Below are 22,050 nucleotides of genomic sequence, written 5' to 3'. Positions count from 1 at the left end.
TTTTATTGGGGGTAAAATATTGGGTTATGAGATTTGCAAATCACTACACTCTGTTTTCATGTGTCTATCTATCCATCTATCTATCTATCTATCTATCTATCTATCTATCTATCTATCTATCTATCTATCTATCTATCTATCTATCTATCTATCTATCTATCTATCTATCTATCTACCCCCCCTCTCTCTGTCTCTCTCTTTCTCTCTCTCTTTGTGTGTGTGTGTGTGTGTGTGTGTGTGTGTGTGTGTGTGTGTGTGTGTGTGTGTGTGTGTGTGTGTGTGTGTGTGTGTGTGTGTGTGTGTCAGGAATGTCAGAAACAGGCCAGAAAGTGGACATTCTCTGAACAAGGATGAGATTAGTTATTTTAATTAACCAGATATAAGCAAGGTGGACAGATTCATTTATATCTAGCTCTGAATAATAATAATAATAATAATAATAATAATAATAATAATAATAATAATAATAATAATAATAATAATAATAATAATAATAATAATTTCATTATTTTGAAAACAACCGGAAGACATGCTTTTTTTCTGGCTGCAATTTATGGGAATGTGTGCTCGTTTTGTTGATCGAGGCGTCCAGGAAAGAACAAGTTAAATGTTTACTCCATTATATTTAATTCATGTTGCCCAAAATAGGTTTTCTTTCCGCATAAGATAATCTGATTTGATAAAGTCCTGCAGTCCCTGTGTTATTTCTGACAGTTAAAAACCATGAAATGAGCTGGTGTATGACTTATAAATCTCACAGTAGGCTTAAATAACTTCATTGGTATCCAACAAACTCGCCACATCTTTGGGATGATATCGAGCGAACCCTTGCTGTTTTACCAGATTAGCAGGGATGAGTATGTGCGTCTGCTTACTGACGACTGGACATCCCGTACTCCCGGGCGGGGAATTGACAGAAACAATGAGGAAACTTTCTAACGAGAAAAAAACAACGCCGTGGCTTTTTGTTATATGGAAAATCTGCAATATTTTAATGTCGTTGTTTTTCGTTCTTGCTTCATACGTGCAGGTGAGCGCTTCATTTTTAAGTGTATGCTCTGCAGCCCTTTAAGTTGAGATCGATAACTGTCCGTTGACCTCCCCACTGCAGATCAACGATCCAGACGCAGGATTATGGATTGTAAGAATACATTTTTAATTAATCTTTTTTAAATTGTATATATTGAGATTTTCTGTGGCTTTGTTATTGATTTTATGTTACTATTCCAGGTGGGTTATGGTGTACCTGCTGTCCTGTGTGCATTCATTGGCTTAAAACCTCATGTGACAGGTAGGCAGAGAAAGTTTGGGTGTATAGTCGTAGATAACAACCTGCGTGTAGTAGGAACTTACTGATAGAGCTTTTTCCTGTTTTGCTCATTTCTGAACATCTGCTGAACTCTGTGCAAGCACTTTTTTCCCGTATTGATGGCGCCATCTAGCGGCAGTAATCGTGACAGCTGAGTACAGAACAGAACTTCCACCTTTGACCTCATTTTTTTTTTTTTTTTGGCTTCTCATTGCAGAGACTTTACCCTGGAGGCGTATCGCTGATCTCCATGTCATGATTTCCACTGCAGTTATATCCATGTTGGGATGGAAACTTTACACAGAGAGAGTCACAGACATCTTCCAGCAGGAAGAGGGCAGGTACGCCACATCTAATTTAGTTTTAAAAAGCAGGTTTAACAGCTGTGGGGGGAAATAAATAAATAAATAAAAATAAAAGATTTATGATATTTACGTTTGTCTTACCATAGTACTGTTTAATGGCCCTTCTGTTAAAAATATGTGTCTGTCAAACCAGCCTCACATCTTATTGTCACTAAGTGAATTGAGAATAATAAAAAAAAGAAGATCAGAAAGTATTGGGCAAATTTCTGTGGACACAGATTATATTTAACTTATCTTTTTATATACAATCCCAATTCCCAAAGGTTGTGACACACATTCCCAATAAAACATCACATTAGCTCTATTGATTGTTTAAGAAAAAAAAAAAGAATTAGGGTCAGGAGGGCAGGAAGAATAACATTCCCATTCCTTTGGAATATTTTTCCCCTTCCAGAGAGTTTTCTGGTCTCATGTTGACAGCTGTTTGGCTTCTGTTGTGTCGCCACTCTGGAAGGTAACTTTTGTTTCAACTTCAGCACTACTTCCACTTCTTAATTATTTGTCCTGATGATAAAGTAGAACTTTAAGCAATCTTTGTTTTTTCATCTCACTCTTGACCATTAGAGCTCCTGTCGGGGTGCTACGAGTTTTCACGGCTGCTGCCATCACAGTTTTCCCCTTTGTCGCCTGGCTTTACTACTACATCAATAAGGAGCTAAGAGAAAACTGGCCTTCACATTGTAAAACTGCAATTTAAAAATCAGTTTCTTTCATCTTGTGCCTCTTTTTTTTTATTTTTTTTTTTTACTAAAATTAAAAATGCTACTTTTGTAATACCATGTAGAAATACATAAGATCATAAAAGTGTTCATCCAATGATCATTTGTCAGTATTAAAATGACTCTGAACCTCCAATCTTTTGCTAAATGAAGTACAAAATGTAAATATTGTGAAATATAATAAACAATCTGAATCATAAAAAGATTCACTTTGTTTTTAATCCACATAAACGTTTGCGCACTCCAGATGGCAGCAGAGAGCACACATGCTAATTGAACAAAAGAAGAAGATATTTGTTACGTCATTTCCTTTCCCATAAGTGCAACCGATCTCAGATCAGTCTGTGTAGTTTTAACAGGACTGCTGTTAACTGTAAGGAATTTAACTAACTGACCAGAGAACAGTAAATAGTGAGTCGTTTCCCTCCTTATCGCCTTTTATGAAACTTGTAGCCGCTTCCTTGTTTCTGCAGCGGTTCTGTCAAGGTCCAAACAAACATGGCCCTGACTGTTTTATACCACAGCCTGGGTTGCCGGCTGTTGAACAGTAAAGTCTTCCAGAACCACGCAGTCAGACTCGCACACACTGCTTGCCAAAGAGAAAGTGGACTGAGACACACGCCGTCACCGCGGAGTGTTCACTGCTACATGGTAGGTCATAGCTAATAGCTGCCTGTTAGGTGCACACAAAATTCCGTTTAGAAATTAGGTAGTTTAGCGTTTTCTTAGGTTTTTCATACATCCACAGAACTATTAAGCGCTTATGACAGATTAACATTATCTACAAATGCTACCGTGATATTCCGCGTCATATTTAATGAAAGGGATGTTTAGATAAACATTTGTTGCACTCATATAATTTGACATGCTTGAATGCCAACAGCGTTTTTTTTTTAAAAGTTTGAGTATCTTTGCTTTGTATCAGTGGTTAAATATTGCGGTGTTTTAACTGTGATCGCATTGTTTTCCCTGCAAACAGGTGAATGTAGGTCAGCCAAACACCTGCAGATCAACACAATGCTTGAATCAACACTACTCACGAGCTTTTTCCTCATTGCCTCCACCTCCACCATCAGGAGATAAGCCCAAGAAGTCAGGGGTAAGTCTCTGTGGTTTTTATTAGATTTTCTAATTTAGACCCTATGCTATTGAAGGGTCAATAAAGATCAATATTATTTTTTTTTTCTGTTTTAAATATCAAGAAATGTGTGCTTGCGTGTGTGTGTTACATCACATTGTAGCACGATTATAACAGATCTAAAAATAGTCAACATATAAAATTGAACACATTTGTTCTTCACAAGTCTCATATACCAATTTAATCATTTTAAAATGTTCTCCGTTTTTATCATATGTAGTCATATTGTCATAAGCATAGTTGTAATCATGATTATGATTACAATTTGACTTTATCATATCTTTAGAGATATTTTTCTTGCTGTCATAGTCAAAGTCCATATGATTACAATATGTATTAATACCAATCATAAGACATATCATTGTGTGTCTCACCAAGTGGCTAAAATTGGCAAGTCTTTGATTTATTTACATATTTCACTTTTACTTTCAATGTCATGTAATAAGCACGTATATTAGAAAATTTTCCGTTTTTGATTTGCCTTTAGAAGATTGAAATAAGAAAGTTCAATGGAACAGAAAGAATCTAAATAAAAACTTCAATTAATGTGAAAAACAGTTTATATACTCACTAGAGGGAGTTTCCCTGTTTTGAAGGAGAGTCTAAGAGGATTTGAGTATCTGAGCTGGCGAATAGGGCTGAGTATCATCACTAATTTCCTGAATCGATTAGATTCACAACGGAATTTCAATTTGATTTAGACTTAATTTTAAATTAGTGCTGAATAAAACTAAAGCTATGTTGTTTTATAATGCTAGGAAAGCAGTCAACTCTCCTCCCAACATTAAAACCTTGCATGGCGGTCATATCAAGTTTGTGGCTCAGTATAAGTATTTAGGTATCTTAATTGATGAACGTTAAATTTTAAAATTACATCTTGAAAACCTTGCTAGCAGACTTAAGCTGGGCTTTACTTACAGGAATAAATCCTGTTTCTCCTGTCTTGCCAGAAAAAAGCTGGTCAAAGCTACTTTTTTTCCGTTATTGGAATATGGAGACCTGCTGGAAATGCATGCCTCTGTGCTGTCCTTGCGCTCTCTGGAGAGTGTGTGTTGCAATGCCTTAAGATCTATGACGGGCTGCAAAGCTCTCGCTCACCACTGCACCCTTTATGCCAGAGTTCAGTGGTCTTCCCTATCCATACGCAGACTTTCACATTGGTATTATTTAATCTATAAATCCACTCTTGGCCTGCTTCCCTCTTATCTTTGTGATTATATTTCATTTAAGGCCAGTAACTTCTGTCTGTGTTCTAATGATTTTCTTTTACTGATGGTTCCCAAAGCTTGCACTGAATTTGGTAAAAAGGCTTTTAAATGATCTGCCCCTGCAGCCTGGAACAACTTACAAACTGACTTAAAACTGCTGGAGCTAAACTTTGTTAGAGCTTATAAAAACATCTTAAAGTGCTGGGAGGCTGACTCAATAGGTGTCTGCAACTGCTCGTCCAGCTAACTATGCTTTCTGTATTCTCTCGCCCTCTTAGATTTATATTTTATAAGTTTTATACTGTATATTTTATGTTGTTTGTTTTTTGATTGGTTGGTTTAATTATTGCTTTCTATAATGGAATTTGGACAGCTGCTGTTCAGGCCAGGGCTCCCCAGATATTGTAATCTCAATGGTACTTCTCTGGTTAAAAAAAAAAAGGTTAGGTATATGTATGTATATATATATATATATATATATATATATATATATATATATATATATATATATATATATATATATATATATATATATATATATATTTTTTTTTTTTTTTTTTTTTTTTTCCCAATTCTTATTTCTTCAAGGTTTGTTTCCAGTTAGTTCATCTTTCAGCCTCCGATAATGCAACCCTGAACTGCCATCCTGATCAGTACAACATTATTTAGCACTCTTATTTTTAACCTGGACACCAGATACATCACATCATACTGAGATTTTGTATTTGAGAAAAGTAACTATCATTCAACACTGCCTCTACAGATCACCTCCCAGTTGAGCACAACAGACACACCAAACAAGTGCAGGATATGTGATGCAGCAGAAACATGCAGCTAATATGAGCTATATTTTTGAGACACCTGTGGGTGTGAAACAGACCTTGAAGCTGACACGTGAAGAAAAAACGTTCCATAAAGTGACCTACAAGTTAGACGTAGGCTTTAAAGAAGACCTTAATAAGAAAATAAAACATGTCAAAAGATTTCTGTTTGGAAATTCCCTCATGAAGCTTACATGGTGTCATATGGAATACTGAGGAAGTTATATTGAAATGAACAAAATTGATCTGACCTGTTCTTTGTTTTCTTACTGTTAAAGCCTGTGACGTGGAAATCTTTAGCAATAACGTTTGCTATCGGAGGGGCTTTGCTGGGAGGGATGAAATATTTCAAGAAGGAAAAGGAGGAACGTAAGTGTGTTTTTCATCCTTGTATGTTTTACCTTGCATGTAAATTCCTGTGTGATAACAAGGAATGACCTTTCCAGTGATTGAAAAGGAGCGGAACAAATCGATCGGCCGGCCGGCGCTCGGCGGTCCGTTCTCACTCGTGGATCACAATAACAAGCCCACTAAGAGCGAGGACTTCTTGGGTCAGTGGATCCTCATCTACTTCGGGTTCACCCACTGCCCCGACATCTGCCCTGATGAACTGGAAAAAATGATTGAAGTGGTGGATGAAATAGGTGATAAACCCTCTTTTGTTTTCTAACCACAACACAGTTATTTACAGTCAGTTCAGGTGAAAATAAAAACACGTCTGGTTTGTGTTTGACTCTGCAGACAGAATCAAGTCTCTTCCTAACCTGACGCCCATCCTCATCACCATCGATCCTGACAGGGACACACCGGAGGCCATGGCTGCGTATGTCAAAGGTGCATAAATCACTTGTTTCTACACACATTTCTCCTCTTTACTAACTGATTTCATTCTGCTGCATTAATAAAGTTGAATCCAGGTAATCGAGGCCCTTATAGAATATCAGAATATCTTCTTTTTATTGAGAAAAGTACAAGAGTGCATATTTAAAAAGTCTAAAGTTCAACCTTAAAATAAACTTTGGAGGTTTACCAAGTTTATTCATGTTTTGTTTGTTTGTTTTTTTTTTCATGTAGATTTAATTAAAAAGTAAAGAGCAGGTGAGGCATGAAGATGAGGAGATGACCTGAAACCTCCAGCTGGAGATAAAAATCTTGTAAATAATTTACATATTTGTAAGATTTCAGGAAATCATAATAAATCAGTAATTATCTACATTTCTAATCGTACTTTATCAGGATGAATATAAAATATAAAGAATTAAAACACAGCAGAAAAAAAAATATATATATATACATATATATATATATGAGAATGAGTTGTAACAAATTAATAAAACTTTGTATTATTGGAAATAAAATCAGGAGCAAGTAATTAGATTTTGGAATTTATCCGAATCACCGCCTGGATCCAGGAATTTTCTAAAGGATTCCTTAATATGGGGAGATAGAGATAATTTTGCCATTAGCGCTTCAAACTAAAAAATAATGCCCACAATCATTGGCCAAAAAAAAAAAGACGTAGCTTGGAGGAGGTCTTTTTTATGAGCTGCCTTCAGCATGATTTCATGAAGAACCTGATCAGGACTTGGAAACATCTCATCTCTAGTAAAATCAGTACGTTTACACAGCTGGAGGACCATAGCTTTAAATTTTTCCTTTTTTCTATTTATTCATATTTATTTAAATGTTGTTAATGCTTTGTTAGGAAATGCTTGGTAGAGTCTTTTAGCTGAGCTTCTCCCTGTCATTTCGTTATGCTGAATGCTAGCATTGCTGCTTCCTAGTGTGTGCAAACATCTTCTGCACGGACATGACCCCTGTGCCGCAAGTAAAGGAGTTCAGGTAAAAATTAAAAACCTAAACCAAAGTCTGTGAACTCTGGTCTACATGTCTGCCAGCGGTGGTGATGCTCTTCACAAAAAAAAACTTTAGTAAATCAAACCTGACCTAAAAAATGACCAAATGTGTTTTTCTTTTTAAAGAGCTACCAGATACAGAAATCATGACTCTCTTGTGTGTTGATCCAGTTTCTGTCTGTTTTAACCTTTCAGAATTTTCCCCAAAGCTGATTGGTCTGACGGGGACGGCGCCTCAGATCGACGAGGTGTCCCGAGCCTACAGGGTGTACTACAGTCAGGGCCCAAAGGATGAAGACAACGACTACATCGTGAGTTGAAACTGACTCCAGTTCTGCTCATACTCCATAAGAACGAAATAAATACAGGACTGTGTCCATTAATTTGACCTCCTGTCGTCTGTAGGTCGACCACACGATCATCATGTACCTGGTGGGACCCGACGGAGACTTTGTGGAGTATTTTGGGCAGAACAAAAGAAGCGTGGAGATCACAAACTTGATAGCAGCTCACATGAGGAAGTACAAGAAGACGAAGTGAGCGGCAGCTCCTTAAAGCCAGCGTGGACTGACAGGATTGTGTCTCTGCTGTTTCATACTGACCTCTATTTATTTTGAATACACTCTCAAATTAAGGCCTGCTTTTTGTATGCAGTCAGATTCCTGTCAGAGACCTGATGATGTCAGGGTCCTCTCATGTTTCTTCATCTTCCCTATCCGTCTCCTCTGAGTCTGTGACCTGGACATTGGTCTCTGGAAAACATCCTGAAACAAGCCTATGTTCCTGGAGGCTGCAGGACGAGCTTTAATAGGGATGCACAGTGGTACCTGCTGCATGAGTCTTCTCAGCCTCACACTAACTGCATATTATGTTAATCCTCATCAGAAACCATCAAATAAAGTGGCAGTTTCAGTTAAAATAAATTTAGAAAAATTTTTTTATTTCAGTTTGCATCAGAAATTGCAGGATTAAAACACAATAATGTACAAACTGAAAATGAAGAGAAATGATTATTATTTTTTTTATTAAGTGAGCAGTGCTTCCTGTTTACATCCAAATGTATGTTTGAGAAGATGAAGATGAGACTCTGGAGACCTCCAGTGGTAAGATTATAAATGACACCACAGCAGAGAAGAGTTATATTAATGAAAGCAGTTAACTCTCTTCTCTTTTAGACTGGAATGGCTCAGCTCAGTACAGCGTGAGGCCCAACTGAAGAAAAATTAAAGCGATTGTTTAAATGCAGCCTCCTAATACCAGAAGATCCTCAGAAAAACTTGACAGAATTGTCCTTTTCCAATAAAATCTTTATCAGCCTTTCAAGTGGATCCGAATGCAAAGTATAAACTTTTTAAAAAGGTTCAACCTTCAGCTTTTAATTAAACATATTAGCTTTTCCTTATGTTCAATCACTTTTAAGTCATTGATTTTGAGGTTTGAAAATAAAGACAAAAGATTAAATTTTATTTATTTAAATAAATAATTATTTAATTATTATTGTTTTCTGTTGCCATCGAGGTTTAGAATAAATGTTTAAAGGTTTGACCGGTTATTGTCATAGTAGATATATTTTAAAAGCTTCCATATGTGGACAAACGGACAAAACCGGTCCAGATGAACAGGCCAGGTGAGATGCGTCTGAGGTTAATATTATGTGAATAGTAGCCTAAGCCGACATATTAAGCTGTAAATATGAACTTCCGGTATGTTTTTAGGCAGCATCGGCACACCAGCGCTGCTTTAAACGTGGTTGAGTGTTTGATCTACTGGAAAACTCTGGTGAAGAGTTCTGACTTCAAAACAAAAGGACTGCAAGGACTTCAAATAAAAGCAGCAGTTTTGTGGTCGTCATCTTTGGGTGTTTCTCCTGCAAGCACAATAAAAAACAGAAGATTGTTTGTAGTCACACATGCACTGTAAAATCTATTTGTAAACCCATTGCCTCATTTTTTTTTTATTTTTGTTAATTTAAGTACAATACACAGGAATGATTTTAGTTTGTCAAAGTTTTACAAACTTGATCAATTTAATTTTGTTGTAAGTGTATGAGGTTGTGGAAGAAACTGGATTTTACATAATTTAGAAAAGATCCTTCACAAAATGTTAGTTTTTGCTTTGCAGCAGGGTCGTACTGTGGGCGGGTTTCTGCTAAAACTAAAGCTACTCTCATACCACAGACGGCTTTGTGACGGTGCAGCAGTCGGACTACTGGTTTTAAACCAGTAGGCAAACTGGAAAGCAGTCACATGACAACACCAATAAAAATCCTTTAATTTCATCATCAATCAACATTCTAACAGATAACCTGAAGGGTTTGGTAACCTAGTGGTTACAGAGGTGGGCTTGGGTCTGGAGACCCTGGGTTCAAGTCCCCAGGCTGGCAACGAAGGTAAACCACTGTGGGCCCCTGAGCAAGGCCCTCGACCCCCAACTGCTCCCCAGGTGCTGGAATCTGGCAACCCACTGCTCCTAGCAACTAGGATGGGTTAAATGCAGAGAAAGAATTTCCATGTTGTCTATACACTGAAACTATGGAGAAAGGTGGATTTTTGCTGATATGAGGTCAATATTAAGACCATAAAATGTTTTCCTCAGACTGGTTTCCTCAAAACAGGAGATTTGGAGCTAGAGCTCAACAAGGGTGACATCCGATAATGTTTGTCTTTCTTTTTTAACCTTTTATTATTTCTAATTAATGCAAAACAAGATTATAAAATTAAACAAGAAAATAACTTGGATGATTGGAAAATGGACATGACAGTTTCACATCTTTCTGAAATCAATCTAAATCTTTTTGTCATTTTTATTAGTGATAAACCAAATAATAAAAACAAATAAAGTGCTTTTAAAAAGTATTGTGTAGTTTCAACCATTACATATTTGCCAAAGTAAAATCAGTTTCTTACAGTAAATTATCTCTAATATGTTGACAATATGTAGGTTCCTCATGTTCTACTTATCTTAGTTACACAGATTCATTACATTAATTTTTTTCAACATTTTACTCTCCAAAGTTCAAAGATGTTATTTAAGATTAGTATTACAAACAACTAGAATAAAATGAAGTTATATCCACTAGATATATTCTATTAAAACATTTTACAGTGTGGGTGAATGTCATGTGAAAAGAAAATCCACTTTAACATTAGGTTGACATTTTCTAAAAAAAACACTGTACCTTTAAATAAAGCTGAATTTAAAGTGATTAATATTAGATTCAGCTAAATACAGCAAAGCTGATAGAGTGGTAGGGACAACAAAAAATATTCTACAAAAGCATCTTTTTAATGGTAAACTTCACCAGGTGTAAAAAAAACAGCTAATGGATGAGAGCCTGAAGGCCATCAGCAAGCAGACTTTGGGCCTTTGATCTTTCATTTGGGTCGCAGTGGTTTTTCATATTGAGCCACTGGTATGTAAACTGGGAGATCACATGGTTGGAAAACTTTTTCTAAGAACAATATCTGCACAGTGTGATCTGCTCTTATGGAAACAGGAAATCTTTTTAGGAGTAAAGTCTATTTAAATAATAAGCACTCGAAACAGAAGGACCACACAAACATAATGATGTATTATAAGTTAAAGTTTTAAGGATATATCAGAATTTATTAGGCCTTTCAGTCCATAAAAGCTTCAAATCAAAACACACACACACACAAACTGCTAGTAAAAATATCCAGAGCACCAGTTTCAATCTGCAAAATATCTAATGTTTTCTAAGTTTGCACAAATCATAATGATCTGGGCTAGACCTTGGAGAGAAATCTCTTTCTGTTTGACTTGTCTTCCGCTGGTGAATTAAAAACACTTCTCTTCTGGCTTGTTAATCTAATGAGAGTTCAATGAGACCGAGGCCATCTCCGTAATGGGTAACTGCTTTCAGACAGACGTTAACCGCAGATTGATAATATCATTAAAAACCTCGCTGCTCACTGGAGGATGCTGATGACTTCCAGTATAATTTAAAATCTTTCCCATTCGGAAAATAATCTGTCATTATTATATATTTATATTTAACAGACTATAAAGAGAGGCTATGATCTCGCCACCAGCCAGTATTGATTTATTAATATCTTTTCCGCCTGCACACCTGTTGCTTTCCTCCTTTAGAAATGGGATTAGAAAAGCAAACACAGCAGTCGTTCATCCCTCCGTGCCCAGACAGCATGTCCACTGCTGACCGCTTTCGTGTGGAGCTCCCAAAGTGGAACAAATTGATTTCTGGTTCAATAGATTATTTATAAAACCCCTTTCAGTGTTTCTTTATTCTGTTTACCTTCAAGCATTTTAGAATCCGGATTTGATTTTCCATAAAAAAGGTCTGCTCAGCACTTTTCAAAACTTTTAAATCTCTAAAGCTCACTAAGTGGCACTTTACGCCTAGTTAGCTCATTATTTTAGCTTAAGCATGCAGTTTAAGCCACAGTTTCAGCCTGTTTTATCTCTAAAAGCAGTGACAGTAAAAATAACAGTATCTGGGCTGGTGGTGAAATTGATCTGTGAGGCCGCCAGGCTTCATCAGCTGCAGTTCACAGCATGATTTTATTGACCCATTACTGCCCAAACACCACCAATGTATCACATAAAAAACAAGCCCATCTGCTTTGTGACAGCAGGATTTGATACTGGCCTTTTCTACTTGTATACTATGTGTGTTTTGTTAGACCTGGTTGAACACAAGGGGTTTCTTCCTTGTCCTGAAACCCTTCAGTTCACATCTGGAGGCCTCCTCACAGTCTAACTTATTATTCATGGATATTTGCAGCCGTATGGGGGGCGGTGACACTGGTCTGCCTGCTCGGACCACATTTGCGTCCTCAGAGCCAATTATAATCGCAGCTGTCGCCAAACCTTTGAGAGACATTTAGAGGCTTTTAAAACTGCACAAATTAGACTTTAGAGATTAGTCTGTGACCGTCAAAATGTCCATATAGCTCATACAGATATTTGGTTGTATTACTGTACTGTTTCTTCTTTAAGGAGGCGGACACATGAAACGCATGAACTCCATGCAACTGTTTCTAATTAGAAAAGAGTGTATGTGCTGCTTTTTGGTACTGTGTAGGTGTTAATAATAAATCAAATACACAGAAACGTGCCATCATGCTGATTATGTCTTTTTTTGGGAAAGTTCTTGCTTATTGCAGCAATACAAACCACACTTTAGATATATTAAAATATGGCTCCCTGGAGTCCAGTGCTAAACTTGCCTGCCTACAATCCAAATCAGCCAACTTTTGAAAACATTTGGACTATTATGGAATAAAGAAGAAACCCTATCATGTAAAAAAAGGGAGAACATTTAACCTTTAAAGAGGTTAGTGTCTTATTTCCCAAATCCCTGCAAAGTATTTGAAATTGAAAAGTTGCTTCAACCCTGTGGTGAACATGCTACATGAACATGTTAAGAAGTGATCAGTTCTGAGATTTGATGTATCAGGATATATTAATAAATCATCTAGTCTTTTTCAGGTCTTGAACTAAATTAAATAATACCTCTGATGAGCAATGACACAACATATTATACTCATGCAACAGTACAGAAACAGTCCACCTAAAAGTGCAGTGGCTTAGAGAACCATTTTCAGTAGCAAAAACTAGAAATAATAATTCTCTGTTTGATGGCCTCTTACATCATTGTAGGGGACTTTTGGTCCCTTTTTCTTTACAATGTTGCTTCAGTTTATTGAGGTTTGCTGCATTTGTTTATGTACATATTTCAGCCAGGCTGATGTCTGGACTTTGACTAGATCATGTCATCCCCTTGGTTCTTTTCTTTTCAGTCATTCTGTTGTAAATATTGTTGTGTTTGGGGCAATTGTTCTGTTGTATGGCCCAGTTTTAACCAAGCTTTAGCTGATGGCCTCACATTTGTCCCTTAAATACTTTGGTATCCACAGAAGTTCATGATCCATTCAGTTACTTCAGTGGCTGTAGAACAAGCCCCTAATGATCAACCCTCCACCACCGTGCATGGCATGTGTTTGTGTGTGTGTGTGTGTGTGTGTGAGAGAGAGAGAGAGAGAGAGAGAGAGAGAGCTAAAAGAAGCTGACCTCTGTCTGGACTTTCCTAAATGTTCCCCATCAACTCTGGCTGCTCTCAGCATGAACCCAGTCGGTCATGTGTGTGATCAGCTCTGCTCTCCAGACAGCCAACGCCAAAATTTCAGCGATGCTCAAAGCGATCTAATCTTTCCTGATCCTAGAAAATGAGGCCTGCTGTGTCGGGACTTTAAGCCCTCTAAGCTGTTGTCTTTAGCATTCATTGCTTTTTATTGGTCAGTCTGAAGGATTACAATCAAAACCGATGAAAAGTGACACAATACAGCTAAACATAGTTTAAAATATGAGACTGAAATAGTTGACTTGTTTAAGGTGGCGTTGGACTCACATCTCCAAATTTAGGAGGATCAGAACAGAGCATCGCTTATAAAAGCTGTCAAAGTCTGTTCAAAGTGAGTTGATTTGAAGACTCTGGACACTTTTGTTTTAGGATTCAAGCATCCTTTGACTTTTTTTTATTTTTGGTCTTCAGGTCTCCAGTAAGTATGATGCTGCAACTAACGTTTCTCTTCTCTCCAACTCAAGTTAAGTTTATTATTTTTTTGCATTAGTTTGTCCTGAAATGAGGTTTGACAGAATGAGTGATGCAGAGATGGCAGAGTTTGGGGTGGCAGCTCCATACCTCCGCAAATCAGAGCGTGAAAGGATCGCAGCCCAGAACATGCCTTTCGATGCCAAAACGGCCGTCTTCGTTCCTCACCCAAAGCAGGAGTACGTGAAAGGGAAAATTAAAGGCCAAGAAGGCTCTGAGGTGACTGTGGAGACTGAAGATGGAAAGGTGGGTGCACTTTGGCTTGTTTAATCTGCTTTTATTTAGCATTTAATACACTTAACATTTTGTAATTGTACTTCAGATCGTCACGGTGCACTCGGATGACGTTCGTCCTATGAACCCTCCTAAGTTTGACAAGATTGAGGATATGTCCCTGCTGACCCATCTCCATGAACCTGCAGTGCTGTTTAATCTCAAAGAGCGCTATGCTGCCTGGATGATCTATGTGAGGACACCTGTGAAAGATTATAACAGAAAACACATTTATGTGAAAAGGCCGTCTCACTTTGTCTTTCCTCCACCGGTTTATTGGCAGACTTACTCAGGACTCTTCTGTGTGACTGTGAATCCTTACAAGTGGCTTCCAGTCTACAATCCAGAGGTGGTGTTTGGGTACCGAGGAAAGAAACGCCAGGAGGCCCCTCCTCACATCTTCTCCATTTCAGACAACGCTTACCAGTTCATGCTCACAGGTCGGGTTCACTTCTCTTTATGTGGCTTTACTAGGTGACTGTGGGACCCTGTCTCTTTTTTCTTAGTCTTATTAATATTTTCTTGGAAAAATAAAGCTAATTGACATTAAATAAATCCATTTAATGACACAATAAATTACAGATTTTAAATCTAAACTACTACCTTTTTAATTTAAAGTAGACCAATACATATTTTTTATTTATATTTATTTATTTATTTTATTTGTCAAGGATCATGCACAGAAATCATTTATCTCAGAGAAGAAAAAAGATGCATTGTACCACATTTAGTCACTGGCTAATTTCCACCTGTGGTCCCTGGGCAGGTAAACAAATAATACAGTTAAATTATAACAGCATACACACCATTAAACAATGCCACTCATAAATATAAAAACTTTTGATATAATAACAGTTATTAAAAGCTAATGAAACTGAAAAAACAACACTTACAATGCACATGCAATATTGCTGGTTTGTCAAAATCCATTTTTCAGTACCACGTAAAAGATTATTAATATCGTCACGTTTTCAAGGCACCAGAAAGTTTAATCCACTCTGTAACCACTCTAAATGAGAAAGCAGGTTGTGCAAAAGCAGACCCAGAAAGAAAAAATGTTTGACCCAAATATGATCCAAATGTGCATTTTTGTTTTGCCCAAATTTGGGCTTGATGGGCAGTAGTGAATAAATGTGAGTGTGGCTGCCAAAACTCTGCCACATGTGGCCTACAAGGACATGAAAGCTTTTTGTATAAGACCTCCTCTGGCCCGCAAAATATTTGCCATAATCCATATCCAGGCTAGCACAACACACTTGCTATAATCTACGCCAGGCTGGAAACTGACATCTAGTCCACTTCTGGCCCACACAACACTTGCCAGTGCCGCAAATGAGCCAGAAGTGCCAAAAGTAGCCCAGATTCGGCCTAAAAATGACTGCTGTTTGGGTAGCCTCTTTTGGGAATTCTCCCCTCTCTTTGAGTATTTGACCTTCAGAATCTCGTCATTTGTTCAGATCAAAGTTGCACAAATGTTTTCAGTGGCGCGGGTGCCATATTGTGAACTATTTTAAAAACAAACCAGAGAGCTGAGGACATTAGGTTCTCAAAACTCAGCTTCTTATATTTGGAGAGTGCAAAGCAATGATGATGCTGTCGTGGTTTCCTGTTGGCTGGATTATAGAGTGGTGAACTAAGTGGTTCAAGGTTGTCTGATTTTCTTGAGACCATATTGAAGTAGTTGGTGTGCAAACCGATCATTGCACTGATGCTGTCTACATTAAACTGAAACAACGGTACTTTGGCAGCTGACATTTCATCCAGTTTGTTTCCTTTCAATAGATCGTGAAAACCAGTCCATCCTGATCACGTGAGTCAGATCTGCTGCTGCTGTTACATCATAAATATCATGCTTTCTTCATTTCCTGTCATTCATCCGATGCTGCATTTTTAATAGTGGAGAATCAGGTGCTGGGAAGACGGTCAACACAAAGCGGGTCATTCAGTACTTTGCGACAATTGCAGCAATGGGAGACTCCAGCAAGAAGGAGCAACTTGCTGGAAAAATCCAGGTTTAGTCCACTTTACTTCCATTCCAACAATAATGATGAGACAAGAGCAGATTTCATCTGTTGCAAAAACATCTTAAAAGAACTGCATTTTCCTTTCTTCAGGGGACTCTGGAGGATCAAATCATCCAGGCCAACCCTCTGCTGGAAGCTTTTGGGAATGCCAAGACTGTTAGAAATGACAACTCGTCTCGATTTGTGAGTTCAAATGTGATCTGTCCACAAACCAAGGGTGTAGAAAACGTTCTTATACAGTACACATAGTATATGAAACTTATTAACTTTCTTCTGTTTCTAATAATCAGCAGACCTGTAAATATTTTAGCAGCAACACAATCTTTGTCATATTACTGCTCTTCAATGGGTAAAATCCACTCTTCACAGGGGCTCAAATGCCACTGAACATTTTCTAATCCAAAGCTGCTTTATAGAACAACAAGTCATCAGCATATATGATTCTGTAATTGTATGATTTACAATAAAATAAGTTTTGATGAAATGTTTGTGTTGAACTGTAAATTATAGTGAATTACTGTGAATTATAGTTTTTAAAAACCTTTAAAAACCTTCCAGGGAAAATTCATTCGCATCCACTTTGGAACCAAAGGGAAGTTGGCATCAGCTGATATAGAAACGTGTAAGTTTACACACAGACATAAATAGTATTTATTAGACATCAGACAAGTTTTTATAATTCCATCAAGGAAATTCTCAATTTAAATATTGATGACAAAGTTGAATGGAAGTCATCATAGTAGATTTTATGGCATTTAGAAAATCTATTTAGGACTGTTTCACTCAAATGTTTTATCATTTTTCTCAGACCTTCTGGAAAAGTCCAGAGTGACTTTTCAGCTTCTGGCTGAGAGGAGCTATCACATCTTCTATCAGATCTTGTCAAACAAGAAGCCCGATTTAATTGGTGAATATTACTGATCAATAGATCATATTGATTACAATGCAACTTCTGGGCCTGCAGAGCTATCAGTGCTTTCTGTGTTTCCTTTCAGAGATGCTCCTGATCACCACTAACCCTTATGATTACTCATTTATCAGCCAGGGTGAAATCACAGTGCTGAGTATCAATGATGCTGAGGAGCTGATGGCCACAGATGTGAGTGAATATGGCCCAGAAAATCTGTAGAGATACAGACTTTTTGCTGAAAGTTTAAATTTGGGCTTATTTCCTGTTACAGCACATATAAGCAACAATTAGTGTAAAATACTAAGTATAATTGAATAAATTCATTGGTCCTGAAACTTCAGCATGAACTTAGTTTTATTTCATATCTTAAATGAACCAAGTAAATATTTAATTAACATTTTCATTTATCTTGATAGTCATAAATTAGATGATTAGCTCTTGTACCAAATTAACAACATTACAATAAAAGCTAAATTTTTTAACAAGCCACAAAGTGACTGTGTTGCATTGCTCAACTCATGGTGGTGATGTGATTAATTCCACATGTGTCCACTTTTCAGAGCGCTATTGACATCCTGGGGTTCAACATGGAGGAAAAGCTCGGCATCTACAAGCTGACAGGTGCAGTGATGCACAACGGGAACATGAAGTTCAAGCAGAAACAGCGTGAGGAGCAGGCAGAGCCTGATGGGACTGAGGGTGAGACAACGGAGGCCAAGATTTAAACCAGATCAGGCTTCAGTCTGGCACCATCACATTTTCACAACCTAATCTCCTGTAAATGTAGCTGTGTAAAAATTACTGACATCTAGTGGTCAAGTTGGAGATAGCAACCATCTCACATACTCTCCCCAGCTAACTAGCAACAAGCCATGTCTATTTTGGTCAAATAAATGACCCATTTCAGTAAAACTCAAAAGATCTTTGTTATAATCAGTGATTTCCATCTAAGAAAATCCACACCACAATTTGTTGTCCTCTTAACTCAGTTTAAATAATTAAAATTTTTTCTATTATATCTCTTTTTTATTATTTTTGCACATTAATAAGATGCTGAAATATTTCCAACTTCAGGGTACAAAATGTTCGCTACTGAACTGTCTACTATTATATTTTTGGTATCCATTTATTTTTAAAGTTGTTAAAAAAATTATAATTACAAAAATTAATCTGTGCAAAATGTCAGTAAGTGTTATTAATGGCGAGCTTGTTGTTTGATGACAGCTGCATTCTGGTTACATAGACAAAAGATAAGACAACCAGAAGTTTTTGATGCAATTAATCCAGTATCCATAGTGTTTAACTCACATTTCAACTAACAGTACTGTTAGCCCCAGGTACTAAGTAATTTATTCAGATTAAAGCTGTATGTAATTCTTCTGTAATGTAAAGCATCAGGAAGATTCGGTGAGGTTCATCCAGTCTTAAAAATCAGCAATGTGGTACTTTCTTTCAGGGTTGTGCTGAGGCATGATTGTTGTTATTTGGGCTTTACAACATACACTAAGAATTACTTGTTTTGCAAACAACTTAATTTACCAACTCTAAAGATGTAAAAAAGTGCATTAGAAGCTCAAAGTCATAGACTAACAGACTTAAAGACAGTTTTAACCTCTGGGCCATTAGGTGGCTCCAGCTGATGTAAATCACTACCTTTCAGCTGTACATTGTTTTAGTCTCTATTTATGTACATCTTTATTTATTCTATGTAAATCTTATTTACATGTCTCTTTGTATTTTAGCTTGTCTTTCAAATACCCAGTACAGTTTCAAGAGTACCTCTAATTTCACTTTTATTCTATTCTATTCTATTCTATTCTATTCTATTCTAAACATGAGTGTATCCAAATAGAAAAGACGGTGTTGGGGATTAGATCTCCAAGCACTGCTCCCTGAGGAACTTTCAGTCTACTTTAAATCTTATACTTTTTATTTCATATGTCAAAACCTTTTGTAGTTTAAAAGTTTACTAATCTTATCTTATATGGCGGTTTACATGACAGTAAAAAACAGATGTTCAAAGTGATCTCAGAATTTTAAACCCCACTGTTTCTGTTTAATGTCATAGTGGCAGACAAAGTTGCCTATCTGATGGGGCTGAACTCTGCTGATTTGCTGAAAGCACTGTGTTACCCTCGAGTGAAGGTTGGGAATGAGTACGTCACCAAGGGTCAGACTCCACAGCAGGTATGTATGCACCTTGCTCTACAGCTAAAAACATCCATTAAATCATTTTGCCTGAAAAGAGTTTTATTGAAAACGATGTCTGGCTATCAGGTGAACAACGCGGTGGGTGCCCTGTCGAAAGCGGTGTATGAGAAGCTGTTTCTGTGGATGGTGGCTCGGATCAACCAACAGCTCGACACCAAACTTCCCAGGCAGCATTTTATTGGTGTCCTGGATATTGCAGGGTTCGAGATATTTGAGGTGAACGGAGCTGGTATAAAACCAAAATCTAAAAATGCCTTTTTGAATAGTTGGATGAGTGAAATGCTTCTGTTGGTTTCAGATGAACAGCCTGGAGCAGCTGTGCATCAACTTCACAAATGAAAAACTGCAGCAGTTCTTCAACCACCACATGTTTGTGCTGGAACAAGAAGAATACAAAAAAGAAGGGATTGTGTGGGAGTTTATTGACTTTGGCATGGACTTGGCAGCATGTATCGAGCTCATTGAGAAGGTAAATTTTCTCTAATCATCTTCAATCCAAATATCAGCACAAACACTAATGACATCATTACCCTGCAGCCAATGGGTATTTTCTCCATTCTTGAAGAGGAATGTATGTTCCCAAAGGCGACTGATGGCTCCTTTAAAAACAAGCTCTACGACCAGCACCTGGGTAAAACCAGCATCTTTCAGAAGCCCAAACTGTCCAAAGGAAAGGCGGAGTCTCACTTTTCACTGATGCACTATGCTGGAACTGTGGACTACAACATCAGCGGCTGGCTGGAAAAAAACAAGGATCCACTGAACGACACTGTGGTGCAACTTTACCAAAAAGCTTCCCTCAAACTGCTTTCACAGCTCTTTGCCACGTATGCGTCTCATGATGGTCAGTTCACTCATAGCAACACATATTATAGAAAGGTTATGATAAGATTTTGTTTTTATGATTTACTCTTCCATTAATGTTGTTTGGTGCATGTTTTCTTAACAGCTGCGGATGAAAGTAAGAGAACATCCAAGAAAAAAGGATCATCCTTCCAGACTGTTTCTGCTCTTTTTAGGGTAAAAACCAGCAGTGTTCTTTAATCTAAAATACACATGTGGACAAAATTGTTGGTACCCTTCGGTTAAAGAAAGAAAAACTCACAATGGTGACAGAAATAACTTGAATCTGACAAAAATAATAATAAATAAAAATTCTATGAAATTTAACCAATGAAAGTCAGACATTGCTTTTCAACCATGCTTCAACAGAATTATTTAAAAAATAAAACTCATGAAACAGGCCTGGACAAAAATGATGGTACCCTTAACTTAATATTTTGTTGCACAACCTTTTGAGGCCAATCACTGCAATCAAACAATTCCTGTAACTGTAAATGAGACTTCTGCACCTCTCAGCAGGTATTTTGGTCCACTCCTCATAAGCAAACTGCTCCAGTTGTCTCAGGTTTGAAGGGAGCCTGTTCCAGACGACATGTTTCAGCTCCTTCTAAAGATGCTCAATAGGATTTAGGTCAGGGCTCATAGAAGGCCACTTTAGAATAGTCCAGTGTTTTCCTCTTAGCCATTCTTGGGTGTTTTTAGTTGTGTTTTGGGTCATTGTCCTGCTGGAAGACCCATGACCTGCGACTGACACCAAGCTTTCTGACACTGGCCAGCACATTTCTCTCTAGAATCCCTTGATAGTCTTGAGATTTCATTGTACCTGCACAGATTCCAGACACCCTGTGCCAGATGCAGCAAAGCAGCCCCAGAACATAACAGAGCCTCCTCCATGTTTTACAGTAGGGACGGTGTTCTTTTCTTCATATGCTTCATTTTTCCGTCTGTAAACATGGAGCTGATGAGCCTTGGCAAAAAGTTCCATTTTTGTCTTATCTGTCCATAGGACATTCTCCCAGAAGCTTTGTGGCTTGTCAACATATAGGATTTTTAGGATTTGTTTTCTACAATGGTGTCCTCCTTGGTCGTCTCCCATTAAGTCCACTTTGGATCAAACAACGACAGATGGTGCGATCTGACATTGATGTTCCTTGAGCTTGAAATTCACCTTTAATCTCTTTAGAGGTTTTTTGGGGCTCTAATTTTCTCTTCTGGCCTTGAAAGGGTTTGATGTCTTTGTTGTTTAATTTTGTTTGGACCTCTTTGCAGTCTAGCTTTTTTTTCCTGAAGTAGCTCAGAAAAGACAAAACCAAACATTGTTTCTAGAACAGGGTTTTCAAGTTTCTCACAATTACTGTAGTTTGTCCCACAGAAGAAGGAGGAGAGGGTGAGGTATCCTTATTGAGTTGGCTGCAGTCTGCAACTTCACCACTAGATGTCACTACATGCTCCCTAATCTCAAAACGAGCCTCTGTATTACACAATTTATGATAAGATTTATAGATGAATAATGTAACTGTGAAATATGTATTGACTGCATACATTTCCAGAGCAGAGATCTAAATATTTGAGATTGTAATGGTAGACTAATATAAAATGGAATTGTGTTTCTCTAATGCCTCAGTAGTCTTCTATTAATAGTAAATTCCAAAACTTTCTATCTTCTAACTAATTAATTTCACCACAAACTCTGACAATTGACTATTTATAGAGAGAAAAAAGAGTTGTCACTGATCATTATTATTATTTAGAATGACTTATTTTCTTTTTGGTGTAAA

The 22,050-nt window shown here is 37.4% G+C and overlaps 3 protein-coding genes across 5 annotated transcripts in view; all 3 read left to right on the top strand.

Annotated features, from left to right (window-relative positions):
* The first annotated feature begins 709 nt into the window (after nt 1-709).
* tmem220 (transmembrane protein 220) lies at nt 710-2,596 on the top strand. Its single transcript, XM_041998461.1, has 6 exons — nt 710-1,030; nt 1,112-1,141; nt 1,231-1,291; nt 1,527-1,650; nt 2,069-2,128; nt 2,239-2,596. The coding sequence occupies exons 1-6, from the start codon at nt 854-856 to the stop codon at nt 2,369-2,371; spliced, it is 585 nt and encodes a 194-aa protein (XP_041854395.1). The 5' UTR covers nt 710-853; the 3' UTR covers nt 2,372-2,596.
* Nucleotides 2,597-2,710: 114 nt separating this feature from the next.
* LOC121648387 (protein SCO1 homolog, mitochondrial) lies at nt 2,711-8,343 on the top strand. Its single transcript, XM_041998449.1, has 7 exons — nt 2,711-3,044; nt 3,373-3,492; nt 5,839-5,929; nt 6,007-6,204; nt 6,302-6,394; nt 7,612-7,727; nt 7,822-8,343. The coding sequence occupies exons 1-7, from the start codon at nt 2,892-2,894 to the stop codon at nt 7,954-7,956; spliced, it is 906 nt and encodes a 301-aa protein (XP_041854383.1). The 5' UTR covers nt 2,711-2,891; the 3' UTR covers nt 7,957-8,343.
* The window catches only part of LOC121648329 (myosin heavy chain, skeletal muscle, adult-like), a 26,562-nt gene continuing 12,604 nt past the window's right edge, over nt 8,093-22,050 (top strand). The window contains exons 1-16 of one of the 3 annotated variants that reach the window (XM_041998368.1): nt 8,093-8,103; nt 14,062-14,257; nt 14,334-14,477; nt 14,568-14,724; nt 16,067-16,094; nt 16,182-16,296; nt 16,399-16,491; nt 16,867-16,930; nt 17,117-17,215; nt 17,304-17,407; nt 17,779-17,917; nt 19,287-19,405; nt 19,496-19,645; nt 19,728-19,898; nt 19,967-20,273; nt 20,379-20,449. In XM_041998368.1, coding sequence (XP_041854302.1) covers nt 8,093-8,103; nt 14,062-14,257; nt 14,334-14,477; nt 14,568-14,724; nt 16,067-16,094; nt 16,182-16,296; nt 16,399-16,491; nt 16,867-16,930; nt 17,117-17,215; nt 17,304-17,407; nt 17,779-17,917; nt 19,287-19,405; nt 19,496-19,645; nt 19,728-19,898; nt 19,967-20,273; nt 20,379-20,449 — 1,968 coding nt within the window. Of the gene's footprint in view, nt 8,104-14,056; nt 14,258-14,333; nt 14,478-14,567; nt 14,725-16,066; nt 16,095-16,181; nt 16,297-16,398; nt 16,492-16,866; nt 16,931-17,116; nt 17,216-17,303; nt 17,408-17,778; nt 17,918-19,286; nt 19,406-19,495; nt 19,646-19,727; nt 19,899-19,966; nt 20,278-20,378; nt 20,450-22,050 lie in introns of those variants that run through there. The other 2 variants (XM_041998354.1, XM_041998358.1) reach the window with 2 other exon arrangements.

This window comes from Melanotaenia boesemani, chromosome 2, assembly GCF_017639745.1.
Source record: "Melanotaenia boesemani isolate fMelBoe1 chromosome 2, fMelBoe1.pri, whole genome shotgun sequence".
Classification (NCBI taxonomy): Eukaryota; Metazoa; Chordata; class Actinopteri; order Atheriniformes; family Melanotaeniidae; genus Melanotaenia; species Melanotaenia boesemani.
The sequence above is the reverse complement of the archived record's forward strand: the minus strand, read 5'-3'. Positions and strand labels throughout refer to the sequence as shown.